General features: G+C 40.9%; 1 protein-coding gene across 4 annotated transcripts in view; it reads right to left on the bottom strand.

Moving 5' to 3' along the window:
- Nucleotides 1-6217: 6217 nt before the first annotated feature.
- LOC131255716 (probable 1-deoxy-D-xylulose-5-phosphate synthase, chloroplastic) overlaps nt 6218-16061 on the bottom strand; it is a 32035-nt gene continuing 22191 nt past the window's right edge. The window contains exons 7-11 of one of the 4 annotated variants that reach the window (XR_009176312.1): nt 14817-15112; nt 13456-13734; nt 10283-10567; nt 8217-8520; nt 6218-6415 (exon numbers count right to left, since the gene is read on the bottom strand). Coding sequence is in view for 1 of the 4 variants with exons in the window: in XM_058256514.1 (XP_058112497.1) it covers nt 8371-8520; nt 10283-10567; nt 13456-13734; nt 14817-15112 (1010 nt within the window). In the remaining 3 variants the exon portion in view is untranslated. Of the gene's footprint in view, nt 6451-8024; nt 8521-10282; nt 10568-13455; nt 13735-14816; nt 15113-16061 lie in introns of those variants that run through there. The other 3 variants (XR_009176310.1, XR_009176306.1, XM_058256514.1) reach the window with 3 other exon arrangements.

Here is a 16061-nt window from a genome sequence, read left to right as displayed (position 1 = left end):
CAAGAAATTTTCAATGGTAGATGTTCAATTCACACAGTTTCTGGTGGTGTGGTCCATTTGAGGTTTGGATATATTCCATCTTTAAAGTAAATCCCTAAAATTATGTGTTAAAAGAGATGGACGGAGTGGATATAATGAATGAATGACACAGGAGCCCACGGAGTTTACTCAGTACGCTTACCATACTGAGTTACTCAGTACGCAATCCGCTTCCCACACAACCATGTATTTGCCATCCAAACAGCCCGACGGGACCCATCCGAACTGGACTCCAAAGTGAGATCCAAAGAATGGGATTGGCACGCATACCTGATTAGATCAGACCTGGGTCCGGCTCACAATTAGCCAAGGTTTGGATAACAGAAAACAGTGATGAAAGTGATGCCTGGCCAGAGAAGTTTCCAATGGTAGGCGTTCGATCCCCAATGTTTTCTGTGGTGGGATTCACTTGAGCTTTAGATCTATTTCATTTTTTAGTTCATACCCTAAAATGATCTCTCCAAGTGGATGGACGGTGTGGATACAACACGTACATCATGGTGGGGCTATAAAACATGGTGATGTCGCTTCAGAGTGGCCACCGTGGAATTCAATAGCTAATCCGTGTCCAATTTAACGACCATCGTTGAAACATTAGTGTGGCAACAATAGTTTTGTATAAATATTTTGTTTTTTCACTTTATCCCAACGGCTTGGTTACTTATAAACACTAGGGTGAAGTTTAAAAAGGTTTCAACGGTAGACATTTCTTTCTTCTTTTTTTTTTTTTTTCCTTACGGTGTGGCCCACCTGAATTTTGCATCCTCCTCATCTAACATCGCATCACGTAGAAAGGGCTTACAAAACGGATGTATGAGGTGGAATTCTCCCAAACATTAATGTGCGCCGCAGGAACTTCTGACAAAGGCTTTGGGAGGAAATCTTTGTCCCCTGCCACTTGGCACCGTACCCTATCAACACGAGATTATGGACGACTAATGCCTGCTGACATGGTTACCCAACTTTGTGGGGCCACCATGATGTATGTGTTAAATGCCAAAATTGGAAGTCTTTCTGGGACCTTGGAAGCTTTCGATCGAACTGATATTTATGTTTTCTTTTCATCCAATGTGAGCTTATAAATAGGTTGAACGGCAAGTAAACATTATGGTGGGCCAGGTTTCAATGATGAATATCATTATTCTCCTTGTTTCCTGCGGTGTAGTTCACTTGAGCTTTGAATTTTCATCATTTTTGGCTTCGTGTCCTAAACTAAGCTAGAAAAACGGATAGACAGCATGATAAAACATATACACCATGGTGGACCCACATACGGGTGACCGGTTCACTAGGCAATCCGTGTGACCCTGGGTGGGGTCACCGGTCACCAGGAAATGGTAGGCGCTGTGGGGCCACCAATGCCGTCCATCAATTTTTCAAGCTCATTTTAGAGGTAAAATGAAGCAAATCCAAAGCTCAAGTGGACCACACCTCAAGAAATAATGGTGATTGAGCACCCACCGTTAAAAAGTTAATTAGGCCCGGAGAGTTTTGGATCAAGCTGATATTTGTATTTTCCTATCCTCTATATCTTTGTGACCTTATGAACAAGCTAGAGGGAAAATTAATATCAGAGTGGCCCTACAAAGGTTTCAACAGCGAGTGATATTATCTCCATTGTTTGTGTGGTCCACTTCAGGACCTGCTTCATTTTTTGGCTCATATCCTAAACCGAGCTGAGAAGTGGATGGATGGGTGTAGATATTAAACACATAGGTCAATGTGGACCCCACAGCCAGGGTTACAGGGTAATCGAAATGGGATTGCATACTGAGTTACTCAGTACGCTCACATCTTACTGAGTAAACTCAGTTGGGCCTACCGTGAATGTATGTAGTCTATCCATGCCGTCCATCAGTTTTTTCAAATAATTTAAGGGGTTGAATCCAAAATTGAAGCATATCCAAAGATCAAGCGGATCATACCACAGGAAACAGTGGGAATAATGATTTCCACTGTTGAAACCTTGCCAGGCCCCACAGTGATGTTTATTTGTCATCCAACCTGTTCATAATATCATACAAACATGGATGAATGGAAAACATAAAAATAATCTTGATCCAAAACTTATGTGGCCCCCAAGAAATTTTCAACGGTAGATGTTCAATTCACACTGTTTCCTGTTGTGTGGTACATTTTAGTGTTAGATATGCTTCATTTCTGGGCTCAAGCCATACAATTATCCAATAAAATGGATGGACGGAGTGGATCAAATACATAAATCATGGTGAACCTCATAGAGTTTACTCAGTACGCTAATCCGCTTCCAGGGGAATCAGCTTCACAGGCAATCCGTGTGAAGCACCAACTCTCGGCAGATGTGGTCCGTTTTATTTATGGTTGACGTAGATGTTTAAGTAGGCTTTTAGACACATGAAAGCAACAACTAGAGAAGGTTAAAAAGTGAAGAGTATTCAAAAAGTCCAAAAAGCTCACTTTCTCCATGTGAAGCTGATGCTGATGTTATTATCTATTAGCTGAGCTGTGGGCCCATGCACATGCACGACTGTTTCACCCAACATCTGACACGGATTGCCTGACAAAAGCCTCTCGCGAGTTCCTCCTTTTATGGGAAGCTAGGTGGGGCCCACTATTATGTTTGTGAGAAATCTACCCCGTCCATCTGTTTGTCCAGATCATGCTTAGGACATGGACCCAAAAATGAGGCAGGTCTAAAACACACAGAAGTGGGGTAAGGAAATACCTACCGTTGAAACCTCGCTGGGTTCTACCTATATGTGTATATGCCATCAATACCGTTCATAAGGTCATTCCTACTGGGATGGATTTTAAAAAAAAAACTAAAAAAAACTAAAAAAACAAAAATGTTAGCCTGATTCAAAAGTTCTGTTGCCCCATAATTTTCAACGGTGGATGTTCAATCATTACTGTTTAGTGCACTTTAGACGACTTGAGTTTTGAATCTGCTTCATTTTGAGGCCCATGTCCTAACATGAATAGGCAAAACAGATGGATGGACGGATTTCTCACAAGAATTACATTGTAATAGCCCCGCCTAGCTTCCCTTCCAAGGAAGGTCACGCGTAAAGGCTTTGGCAGGCAATCCGTTCCCCAACATCTAAGTGGTTCAGCAGGTGGCGGTCATTCTGTGTCTTGGACATCAGGACTGTCCGTTATTGCCTGTATTGACGTAGGCCACCAGACCGCAAAAGGATTTATTGTACGTACATTCGGCTACTTCTATTGGACAGCAAAAGGACTTTTTACATATACATCTAGCTAGTTGTTACAAGTCATTAATCAAAGATAGTTGATCACCCAGTCCAAATCGGATCCGACTCCTCGATTCTGTCGGTGCAATTCATTCAAATGAAAGATCACACATGTTAACCAGAGCTTGTATTTGGTTTATGTATGCGATTAGGAATTATGGGTGTGTCAGAGTCGTGCTCTACTCAATGTTTGATTGAACACGGGTGACCAAGTTCCAGGACTCAGCCACCAATTGTAATAGTGATTAGGCGATTTGTGAATTAATAGGGGTTAGTCTTTCCTTATGGATACTTTTTACCTTGTGTCTTAAGTACTTGTTCTTTCACCAATAATCAGTATTTTCTTAAAGTAATATAGATAGATAAACTAAAACGAAAAAAAGGCTTAAAACAATGCTGATTTTTTTTATATTAATTTATAAATATTTCTTGTACAATTTACAAAGTAATATATAAAAAGAGATAAATAACCATACCGTTCGTATGGACACATGATCTAGGCGAATGGCCAATAAGAACGTGACGCAGAATATTTGATTTCTAAGTTAAAACTTAATTAATCAGGATCCAACAACGGAAAGTTTTGGATATTTATCATATTCCTATTATATTGTATAGATAGCACTGGAGAGTAGCAATCTAAGCTAAGATTATATTAAGCTATGGTTAGATAAAACATAAAAATAAAGGTAAAGGTTAATTGTGTTTCGCATAGGTCTAAAGCTCTTGTCATGTTCTCCTTTTTATACCTTTTAGAGGCAGCAAAATTCTCGTTGGATTTCATTATTGGTTCAATATCCTTTGCAGCCATCATTTTTATGTGGTCTTCCCATAAAAGATTTTTGTAAATATAAAACCATTTTTGAATTTCTAGCCAATGCGACTGCAATGATATTTGTATATCAAAAATCGTTTTCAAGGCTTTGTCTCATCGGATCCAAACTTGATCAGAGCCATAATCAATGATCCCCTATTGTGACCATGAATATTCGCGGAGTTGGTAGGAGCGATCCCACCAGATCTTGATCAGACCTCAATCCATTGGTTTCCATCCACTTAGATATTGGTTTGATCTTTAGATATTCGGAATTTTCATAATTGCCGTAAGAGCTCAAAACACCTTTGAAAAGATCTCTCATTTTGCAAGGATTGTGAAAGACAGCCTTACCAAGCATAACCAGATCTATGAACAGTTTCGTGCCATTGCATTTATAACAGAAAACATATCACCAAAGAAAAAGAGGCAAAAGATATCTTGAGGTATGAGTAGGATTCTTTCATTATTAAGCTCATATTACCAGCATGCAACAACTTCTTATTTATCCACATCGGTGTATAAAAAAATGGGTGTAAAGAGACTCGAAACTACAAGTTGCACAAGTCGCTGCTTTTTTACTAATGACTATAGCAGTTGGTCCAAGTTGCAGAGTAAAGAAACCATCCCTCCTAAGCAACCGAGACGCAGCTTTTGGCACCATATCAGTTTCCCGTGAACATGAAACTTGTGCATATAACAAGTACCATAGAAATGACAAGGCCTAACATGTAGATTAACCCTTTTAAGAAATAGAGTAAACCATCAGTTGTCCATTGATGCGACAATGTGGCCTACTAGATGAGCAATCTGGCTTGATTTATGGGCTACATGAACTTCTTGGTGGAGCCTATCTAAGACTTCCTTTCTACGAGGCCTTCCACGGTGCAAACTAATTCAAGAGGATTCTACCTGGTTTTTTCTCCACATAATGCTGGGTCTTTGTTTTGTTATTAAGGAATAATATCAATCAGACATTGTTTCTTGTTATAGATTAATTACCCATTAACATTCATGACACGATCTTATTGTTTTGTTCTTAGGTGGTAACAAGATGCAAGTTGTTGAGATCGCAACTTGCAAATGATAAATTAGATTATAGGGATGGCAATAGGGTAGGATGGGCTTGGGTCGCTAATCCCATCCCAAGGAACAGGCACGAGCTTGAAATCTAGGTTCCATGTCTGGGTTGGGCTGGGTCCAGGGCTAGTGACGAAATAATCAAGTGAGTCAGTGTTATATAAAAGAATAGATGATTTGAAAATAATTGTTTGTGGTCTCATTTAACATATATGTGTAAACCAAAAGAATTTTTGGATTCAGGTTCATTGCGGATGGAGAGATTATGTAAAAAAAAATTCTTAGATTTGGTATTTCAAATCTTTAATCATGTCATTCTCTTTTGCCTACAGGACTAGGGCCAAGGCCCTTTTAGTCTGATTAGGGCCAGGGTCAAGCCGGGTGGCGCTAACCCACAGGAATAAGCTTAAAAGCTGAGGCTAGATGATAGTTCACTTCCATTTTCTTGTGGTCAGCCATCCTCCAACATGGCACTTGTGTACTACTATCAAAATCAATTCAAATTTTGGTGAACATTGTAGAGGTGGACCATATCCTTAAAATCATACTTATCAAGCCATCCCAATGATGATTGCTATCAAATGGATGGTTAAAAGTAAAATAGAGAGCTGACCAAATTTTGATGTACATATCATGTAGCTAATTAATCTCATCTGGTGTAATTTCTGGCCATGCTAAACAAGTGCCAACTCAGGCTCAGGCTGGAAAGCTGACCCATTTAAGCAAATGGGCTTGGGCTAATCCTTTCCTGAACCAACATATAGGCCAGATGACCCAATCCAAACCAACCCAAAACCCAAAACCAACAAAAAAGGGAGATATCCACTGATTAGACTGAGACAGTTCCGTTCTTAAACCTAAGCCAGTTTGTGACAGTTGGATGGGGTCAGTCAAATATAATCCCATGACATTTAAACGGGTCAGGTTGGGGTTGAGCTTGATAAATTTTAAGTGGATTGTGATCATGGGTCACATATGGGCAAGATTTCTTCAAAAATGGGCCAGTCTTAGCCAAACCATGACTAGACCAATTTCCACCTCTACATTTCAATGATGTCAAAGGTAATTCTTTATATGCTACATAACACCTGTATAGAATTGCAGGAAAGGCCAATCCACATTCATCACTTGACATTCATCAATAATAATAAAAAAATTCTCGTTCAACGCCGGTAAGGAGGATGAGGTCTACATGCAATCTGTTCAAACCACAGTGGGGCCCACATCTGGCTCGTTCGTCCGAACCAACCTGTTTGCATTGCACATCAGACAGGCATTTAAGATCTGCAGCACACGTCGTGTATGATCATTTCCAACTCTTAATTTGAAATGCTTAGATACGCGGATTGCCTCCTGCTGCTGCCAGGGCAGACCTGGCACCGGCAGGGGCTCTGTGGGGCCCACCATGATGTATGTTTTATCCAAGCCATCCATCCATTTTGACAGATAATTTTAGGGCATGAACCCAAAAAAGGTGGATCCAAGGTTCAAGTGGAACACCCCACAGGAAGCTGTGGTGATAATGACATCCGCGTTAAACCTTCCTAGGGCCGCCGTGATGTTTATTTGCCATCCAACCTGTTGATAAGGTCACGTAGACCTAGATGAAGTGAAAAGACAAATATCAGCTTGATCAAAACTTATGTGGCTCCCACGAAGTTATTAATGGTGGGTGTTCAATCCCCACTTAGTCCACTTGAGCCTGGGATTTTTTGGCTCATACCCTCAAATGAGCTGGCAACATGGATGGACGATGTGGATAAAACACATATCGCGGTGTGCCTCCCGGAGCCCCTGCTAGGCCTGAGTCCGTCCTGGCAGGGGCAGGATGCAATCATCCCTTTTGCTTACCTCGTAAGAAAAGAGAAGGTATCACCATTGTTGCATGCACAGGACAAAGGGAGCAGAGAATAATGTAGGGGTGGCAATCCAACGGATCGGGACCCACGGGTCAACTGGCCCAACCTGCTTCTGATCCGGATTTGGGCCAAGCTAAATGGGTTGTGGGTTAGAAAATATAGCCCATTTAAGTAAATAGGTCATCTTGGATTGAACCCTACCCTACCCGACCCACCCATCCATCTAGCTTATCAATGTGCTTGGCTGAATGATCCAACCCAACCCAAAAAACAAAAGAAATTAAACATACAGACAGACACATACACATGATGTCCGTATGCATCCACTACTTTGGCAGTGGTGGCATGTCTTTACCATAATCCATTCTTAAACCTGAGTGTGGTCATTGCAGGTCGAGTTGGGTCAATCAAGCCCAACTCAATTACAATTAAATTGGTCGGGTCAGGTTGGGCTTGGATTTGATGAAATTTAAGCAGGTTAGGTCAGGCCAGACGGTAATGGGTTGCGGATTAGGTTTGGGCCAGAATTATTGGCCTGTTTAGTAAACTGATCAGGCTAAGGCTAACCCCGACCGCACCCAAACCTGACCCATTGCCACCCCAAGACAGATATGCTTGCCCTTGGGTTCAGATCTGGATTGGACCCAATGGACATGCAGTTTGCTTCCTATTTTGATCAGGTCCTGAAACCAAGATCTGCTTTGTATTCTGGTTGAACGCATGAAGAGTTCCAATTGCATCTGACATGTACAGCCCCAGTGCCCCACCCATTTGCAGCCCTTGATAGTCCACCAGCCTAAATAGTGGTTTCCCGGGCTCTGATTGGTGGAAAAAATGGGACTTACCCAAGAAAAAATGGGACCCAACTACTCATATTGTTGGTTCCAAACTGAGAACAGGTGAACCCATCATTTCTACCAATGGCTGCAACTGGGCAGCAACTACACTGATTTGGACACCATTACCATTAAAAGGTCGATATTCCGTAATAAAAGTTGGTGAACCTTCAAAAGAACAGCTCAAACAGATATCAAAGACTCCTGTAATTCAATCACTGCATTTCATTTTCCAACCCATTTTCCTTTCGCTAGCTTGTATTTATTATTTTTTTTTAATATGAAAATTATAACAACACATTTTACCAACAGTTCTTAAATTTGCATGGAAGCATCAACCAAACAATAAAAGAACATACCTGAATCGGAAGCCATTTCTCTTTCCTATAAATATAGGCAGGAAATGGGATGAGAGGAAGAATCCAGCAGTGCTCATATGAACATGGAGGCAGAGATATGGGGCTCAGCTCTTTGGGCTTCTTTTGATTGGTAGCATTTGCAGAGATCTTTTAGCGCATTAAAAGAAGGGCATCCCGGGTGCGTCCTAGCAGACTCAATGCTGTGGCTGCAATGTGATGTCCAGTAAGGCCTGCAAGAGCAAGCTGCTCCTTTGGTGATGCTTGCTCTATGTAATTGTCGGGTAATACAATGGGCCGCCACTGACCATTTCCAGAGAGATCAGATTCCAAAAGTAAATATAAATGAAGAAATTTACATTCACCACCAAATATTTTTGTAGGGTGCATTTTGCTGCACCGAATATCATGATATTTGGTGCAACCAACATCTCCATCGTGCTTTGATGTGTGGTTAAGAATCCCTGTGCACGACCCACTTTCTGGACAGTTGACTGGACTCAAAATTCAAGTGTGCATAGGATTCCCGCCCACAACCAATATATGGGAAAATCTCCCTACACAATCACATGAAGCATACTCATTATTTATTTAAATAAAAAAGGAGAAAAAAAAAAAAAGAAAGAAAGAAAGAAAGAAAGGGATCCTGATGGACGTGTGGCCTGGATGCATCATAAGAAAACCTCCTATGATGCATCAACACCAAGCATCCATCAGAGAGGGTCCCTGATTAAAGATCTAATAAATCCAGCCATCCATATTGGAGAGCCAGACCACATCAAGTATTCAGATTGTTCTTAGGGAGAAACTGGATTGGATCCATGGTCTGATGAAAGATCTGAACAGATTCACTGGTCCAATCCAAAGTGTGGAATTCCACAGAATCAGACGGCCCATCCCATGGACCGATTACCTGTAGGATCCACAAGATTGATTGTATATGCATAATGCTAATCAGATGTCTATTTGTGGGTTTATGACAAACTGATGCTAAAATATATAAGATTTGTAACATCCATACAACCCTATACTGTCATAGGGTTCTGAAATGGAGAATGCATGTGATTGAACTCTTTGCTTTATTTCGCTACTTGATTGGAATTTTATTTCCAATTTCAGATATTTATGAACATTTTGGGGGGGAAGGTAGTAAGAAAAAACTTGATGGCCTATGGTTTAACTGAGGATATGGTCACTGATAGAGTGGAATGGCTGAAGAAGATTCATGTATCCAGCCCCAGGTAGCTGGGATAAGGCTTGGATGATGATGATGAACTTTATTCGAACTATATTTCGAAGTTTTTCACCCTGTCTTGTATAAAAATAGCAAAAGAAAAGGTGTATCTCAGTATCTACCAAGTATGGTGGGTCTAAAAATCAATTCCCTAAAATTAAAACTAACTGTTTCTGCAGCCATTTTTTAGCATTCTCTTGCACTGTGATTTTTCTACTTCTGTATTCTCCCATTGAGGAGCTTGTTACTAAAGAGAAATTATTGGGTCCTGAACCCCGATGCATCATGAAGTGATGAGTTGTCGAATGCCCATTCCTTACAAATAGAGCATGTGGTTTGATGATCTAGACTGATGATCCTATGGGCCAAAAAACTAATACATTGGAAGATCCCAGCCCCTGAATCGTTGCAACAAATAGAAAGCTAAGAAAGGGTACATCAATGGCTCAGAAGAAGACAGCCAAAAACTAAAATATCTAGAACTTCCAATCCGGAACATTTATTAGGGAATCCCCCTCGCTTGATTCGAAGACTCTTGGGGAAATCCCCATCCAAGTGTGGAACATCATATCAATGGCCCTGATCACCAAACCAAAGGCCTCATTAGTGTGAAGTCACATCAAGAAAACTATTCACATCTTGATGCATCAGGATTTGTTGATTCCTCATCACCAAAAGTATTAGGACAAATGAACCACAATTTCAATCCACCATTTGCTTATGCATACGCCCATCTTTGGGGATACAACAGGAAAAAAGGTGTACCATTGTAGCATCCTAATATCATTTTTTCTTAGCCTAGAAATGAAATAAATAACGAAGAAATATTACCTTAACTCTTCCATCAAGTTGTCCGTCAAGTGAAATGAACTGTGCAACATGGGATCCAAATCCTCCGATGGTGCCTTCCTCAACCGTGATCAGAAACTCATGTTCTTTGCATAGCTGCCTGACAAGTTCGATGTCAAGTGGCTTACAGAACCTTGCATCAGCGACTGTCACCTGAATGCCAAGGTTGGCAAGAAGAGAGCGAGCCTTGAGGCAGTTCTGAACCATCACTCCATATCCAAGCAAAGCCACATTCTTGCCCTCTGCAAGAATTCTCCCCTTTCCGATCTACACCACATTTGCAACCAGAATCAAGCCCGGGAGCTACTTGAGATTACTTGTAAAAAGTACATCAACTTTTTGACTGCATAATAACCTATGTGATTTAGACATGTCCAGGGTGTTGGTGTCATACACCCCAACCTAGAAAACCCAACACGGGCGTCAGTGAGATACATCGGTTTACATGTGTGAGATGCCTATGGCAGCTTGGACTCATGAGTCATAGCCACTAATCCAAATGGCACCATTTTTTTTTCCTTGGAAGATGGCTCAAATTTATTCAAAACAGGGGAAAAGATACAATGGGGTACGGAGGTCCCAACTCCCAATTACATTCCTGCCTTTAGCAAATCTATCAGCAAACTTGTTCGCAACTCTACCTAGCATGGTTAAAAGACTCGGGCAACTCGGATCGACTCATTCGACCCTGAGTCGAGCTGGGAATCACCCAAGGTGGGGCTGAATTGGACCAACTCACCCAAGTCAGGGGTGACTCGGGATATCGAACCAGACCAGGTGCTACCAAATGTGAGTCGACTCGGACAAGTAGTATCGGACTCATTCGAGTCCTAAAACCATCAAACGACCGACACTAACATGTTATCTCGAGATATTAATTCCTTGCTAGTAAAAGAAAGTGTGCTCCATTTCAAGAGTGGAATCACAATAGGTGAAGGCCACTGAAGGGTAAGTAATGTAATCCTATTCAATGAATGAGAAGAAGCCATGGAGTAAACATGAAGAGAATTCTTTACCCCGCTGAGGTGATTAATCATCTTGGTGTTTAAGTGCATAGGAGGAATGACGGATTATGGTCGTGTCCACTGTACAAGTCCATAGTAACCAAAAGTGATGAATTCAACCTATGCCATATAACTGGGGTTCAACCATGTAGATGGTCTACTTAGTTAAAAGGTCAGTCCCCATATTGTTACTCAATGGTGAGATGATAGATGTGAGTAGGTGATGGAATTTCTTCCACTAGGTTACCAAAGTTTCACATGTGAGACTTAGATCAGTCATAAAGGGATATAGATCAGTGTGGGCTGATTTCTGCGAGACCCAGAAAGATACTCATATAGATGCATATCCAGATATGGGGATACATCTCTCCATTTCTTAAAAACACAGGATCCGGCAATACAGATGAGGGTGTGCCATTTGCAACATGAAATTCATACTTAGTTTTATGACTTCAATAGAAACATTTGACCTATTCTAGCAGCTTCTCATTTTACTGAATGAGGTAAATCTTTCTAGGACGCTAATTTAGTGAAATCATTTTACAACTTTTACAGCATACGTATTCTATGTGTGTGTATATGTGTGTATGCATATGCATCTCTACCATATAAAACATGATTACCCATGCAATTAGTCTTCCAAGAGTCATGAACTTTGGGTTCGAATAGAAATTGGAAGAGATGTTGAACATAGGAAAGGATATTTAGGTGATGGATGTCTCTGCGTGCTTAGCAACCAATAGTTCAGATTTTACTTGCTCACCCCAATTACTAGTGCCAATTTTACCCACTCAGGGGTTATTTCTGTCATTTAAAATTTTTTATTTGAGTAGCATGCACCCTCTTTTTCTCTCTCTCCTTGTCCAACTGCCATACCCACAAGTTTCTTTGTGTGTGAGACTCTCTCTCCACGTCCAACTGCCATACCCAGTATTTTGTTTGTGTGAGGAAACAAATGTAAGAAAATTGTTGTGATATAAAAAATAATGAACTTAATACAATATGATTTAGTTAAACATATCCCACAAGTGTCCACCATCAGTGCCAATGTCAGCATCATGTCATGTTCCAACATGATATGTGGTGCATATGCAAGTATATGGGCAACATAGACCAAAAAAACACCTGTTGAATTAAGGGTCTTTAGTTTCCCAGTGTCTTGATACTTAAAGATTTGGGAACAAACAGTACTTCGGAAACTACAAAGCAATCTATTCCATGCAACAACAGTTTATCAAGAAAATTAGAGATACCATGGCAGTATACCACTCATGTAGGCAAGATGAATGATATGTGCCTATTAGAGTTATTATGCATTTGTTTCACCAACTCACTACTAGAGAGAGAAACACAATCTATGTTTCTGTAGTGGTTCTTAAATTTAAAATGCTTTAAACATATCTTCCATATTGATCTGGTTTTCTTATATTAAAAAAGACAACGATTTCGTGTCATGTCTACTAAAGATATAGCATATAGCATGGGGGGGATGGCTGGAACTATGCATTATTAAGGGGCATGGTGAGGAAATAAGGCCATTAAGGTCATAATATGAAGCTGTCTGGATGACTCTCTGCTTCTTTTTAAAACAAGGAAACTTTGATACTCGGGCAGAGTTTGATAGTTGATATGTAAGCACTAAGAAAGTGTACATGCAGCATGTAACGAATCAAACTTGAACGGTAAAAACTGTGGGCCCTGATTTAGATGTCTCTTAAACTAAGAATTACGTTTACGTATTTTCCTAACTGCCTTGGTAGAGATGTTTAACAGGGTCAAAATGCAAACAATCAATGGTTCAAATTCAAAAACATTTAATTTCTCACTAATAAATCCATTTGAATCTTGTATGATGACCTATTAGAAGTGTCCCACAACATGGTCTCTCAAACACATAAAAGAGAAGCGCATGAGACTTGGTGTGTCCCACAACATGGTCTCTCAAACACAAAAGAAAAGGCACACAAGACTTGATCTCTCAAACACGTAAAAGAAAAGCTAAACACAAGATTCCAAAAGGCCCCAGCCTCCCTCCCTCTTAAAAAAAGGGGGTAAAAAAAAAAAAGAAGGAAGACATGAGATACCCGAAGGCAGCCCAGTAGAAATTGCCTGCGTAAAAAATCAAAAGACAATGGAGCATTGAAAGATTACCTCAAGGGGTAACCCATTGCATAAAGGGATGTTCATCCCAACAATAGCACCTCTTGGATACCGGAAGCAAACAGGCCTGTCATTGATGCACGCAGCAGTGGCTACCATGTGAACAAGCTCATCCTCATCTGATGGTGCCATGGCTATCATGTTTGGCAAGCATGACATGAATGTTATGTCAAATGCTCCACAATGTGTAGGGCCATCAGAACCAACAAGTCCTGCACTCGTGATAGCGAACCGCACTGGTATACTCTGCAGATCCACATCTTGCACAACCTACCATTGGCCAAAGGAAAGGAGCATTATTTAGAGGAGGATTAATTTTTCAGCCCGAAAATGAGAGCCTATGAGAATGTACATTGAGCAAAGGGCAAGAGAAGAGCCTGCTATGTGTATTTCACATCATTTGTAATTAGTGGCATGCAATAGATGCACATCAATCCAGACCACCTGGATCATGGACTCCATTATGTATAAAGCATAGTGCAGGCTCATCAAACTGTGGATTAGATGCACACAACCCACTCCCCACCCAAAAGAAAAAAGAAAGAAAAAGGAAAAAAGAACATCCTGCCCAAAAATCAGGTCAGTCCAATCACCAGTAGGCCACACCATCAAAACAATGGAAAATAAAAATAAAAAATAAACACAAAAAAAGCCTCCAATTTCATGTGATTGCCCACCAAATGATGACGGATCAATCTAATTTTAGGGGCATCCCAAGTTTATGGTGGGGCAACCCTCCTAGACGGGTTGGATGCCATACACACCATGATGGGCCCTCGAGTGAATCTGGGCATGTTTGAGTAGTTGTCCACTCTTATCCATGGTGGGGCCCACTTGATCATTGGATAGGCCTGATTTTTTGCATCTGGCATTCTTCTTGGTGGATGCACCTTGCAGGGTTTAGATGTCATACACACACGATCTTGGGCCCTGCATAAGATGTAAACATGATAATTTACCATGTTGGCACGAACATAGGATCATTCTCTTCTTGTCAACCACCAAATGGATGGCTAGGATCATCTAACCAGGATGATTTGTTGGATATGATCAATCCACAACGGGGCTCATGTTTTGGATGGCCAGGACTGATGAACATTTATGCCGCATACAGTTGATAATTTGCCAAATTGAAGAGATGGTGGAAATTGCACATAATAGTCTACCCCGTGAGACAATGAGAGAATGGTGTGTAAGCAATTTAGAGTGCGTGCACATAGATAATGGTATGCAAGCAATTACAAATGTGTACACGTGCATCCATGTAGCATGCATGTATGACTGTACACTGTACATGCAAGAGAGAAATGTGTAGTGGATATCTAGTGCCAAATGTCGGCATGGGAGAGAACCTGGTCATATGCTCTCTGCAGAAACGTAGATGGAATGATACAGAAAGGTTTCAAACCCCCACATGACAAACCAGCAGCAAAAGTTACAGCATGCTGCTCAGCCATCCCAACATCGAAATATTTCTCTGGAAATCTTTCCTGAAAAAGTTGGAGTGATGGATCCATTCCCATATCTGCATGAACGGCCACGATATCTTTATCTCTCTCTGCTTCCGCAACTAAAGCCTCAACAAAGCAATCGCTGTATGTCCGAGAGAGGCTGCTGCTCAAAAGGCTTGAGTATGAAGGAGACAAACCTGAGTTACATTAACCTGTTTATGTTATCATACATAATCTACATTGTATTTATTTCTTTCTTCATTGATCAACACTGCATGATCGAATATGAAGAAGATAGGATATTTAGGGGGGGGAGAGAGAGAGAGAGAGAGTCAAGGCCAGGGTATTCTAGGAAGGAGAAAATCTCTCTCAAAACGACCATGGTATTTTAGCCTCCCAATAAAGGATCCCAGATGGAAGAAAAGCTTCACTCATAAATCATGGATATTTTGATGAGAGGGACTATATGATTCTCAGCTAAAGCAAATGCATAATATCGTTAGGTCTTAGTTTGTATAATTGGGACCGTGGTTGGGCATTCCAATTCCAATGATCCTATGCACTCCACAATCCCCAAAAATTCTCCTTCATGAAACAAACTTAACCCTTTTTAACTGGTGACCTGGAAATGGATGCTTCATCATCATCATCTAAGCTTATCCCAACAAACTGGGGTCAGCTACATGACTCTGGTATTCCACTATATCCAGGACCATATGACTCAGTTAAACCATTGGTCATCAAATATTTTCTTACTACCTCCACGGCTCCACCCACATCCTTTCAAGCCTTCCCTTGCCCTTTTAGAGTCTCCAACTTGAACCCACTCACTCCTAACCGGTGTAGCTCTAGTTCTCCATTGCACATGGCTAAACCATCCAAGTCTACTTCCCTTTTCTTATTACCTAGCTATTGGTTTTACTCCTAAGTTCCCTTCAATGCATTTGTTTCGAATACTGTCCTTCCTCGTTTTGCCACTCATCCATCTCAACATCCTTGTTTCAGTTTCAATCATCAAATGAACAGGTTGTACCTTGACTGCCCAACATCCTATCCCGTAAAGGCCGGTCTTATAGCTATCTTATAAATTTCCTCTTTGGTTTCATTAGTAGTGGCAAATGGCTGGTTAAGAAAATAATTTAGCCA

The sequence above is a fragment of the Magnolia sinica genome, chromosome 1 (genome assembly GCF_029962835.1).
Source record: "Magnolia sinica isolate HGM2019 chromosome 1, MsV1, whole genome shotgun sequence".
NCBI classification, from domain to species: Eukaryota; Viridiplantae; Streptophyta; class Magnoliopsida; order Magnoliales; family Magnoliaceae; genus Magnolia; species Magnolia sinica.
This window is presented reverse-complemented; position numbering and strand designations above follow the sequence as displayed.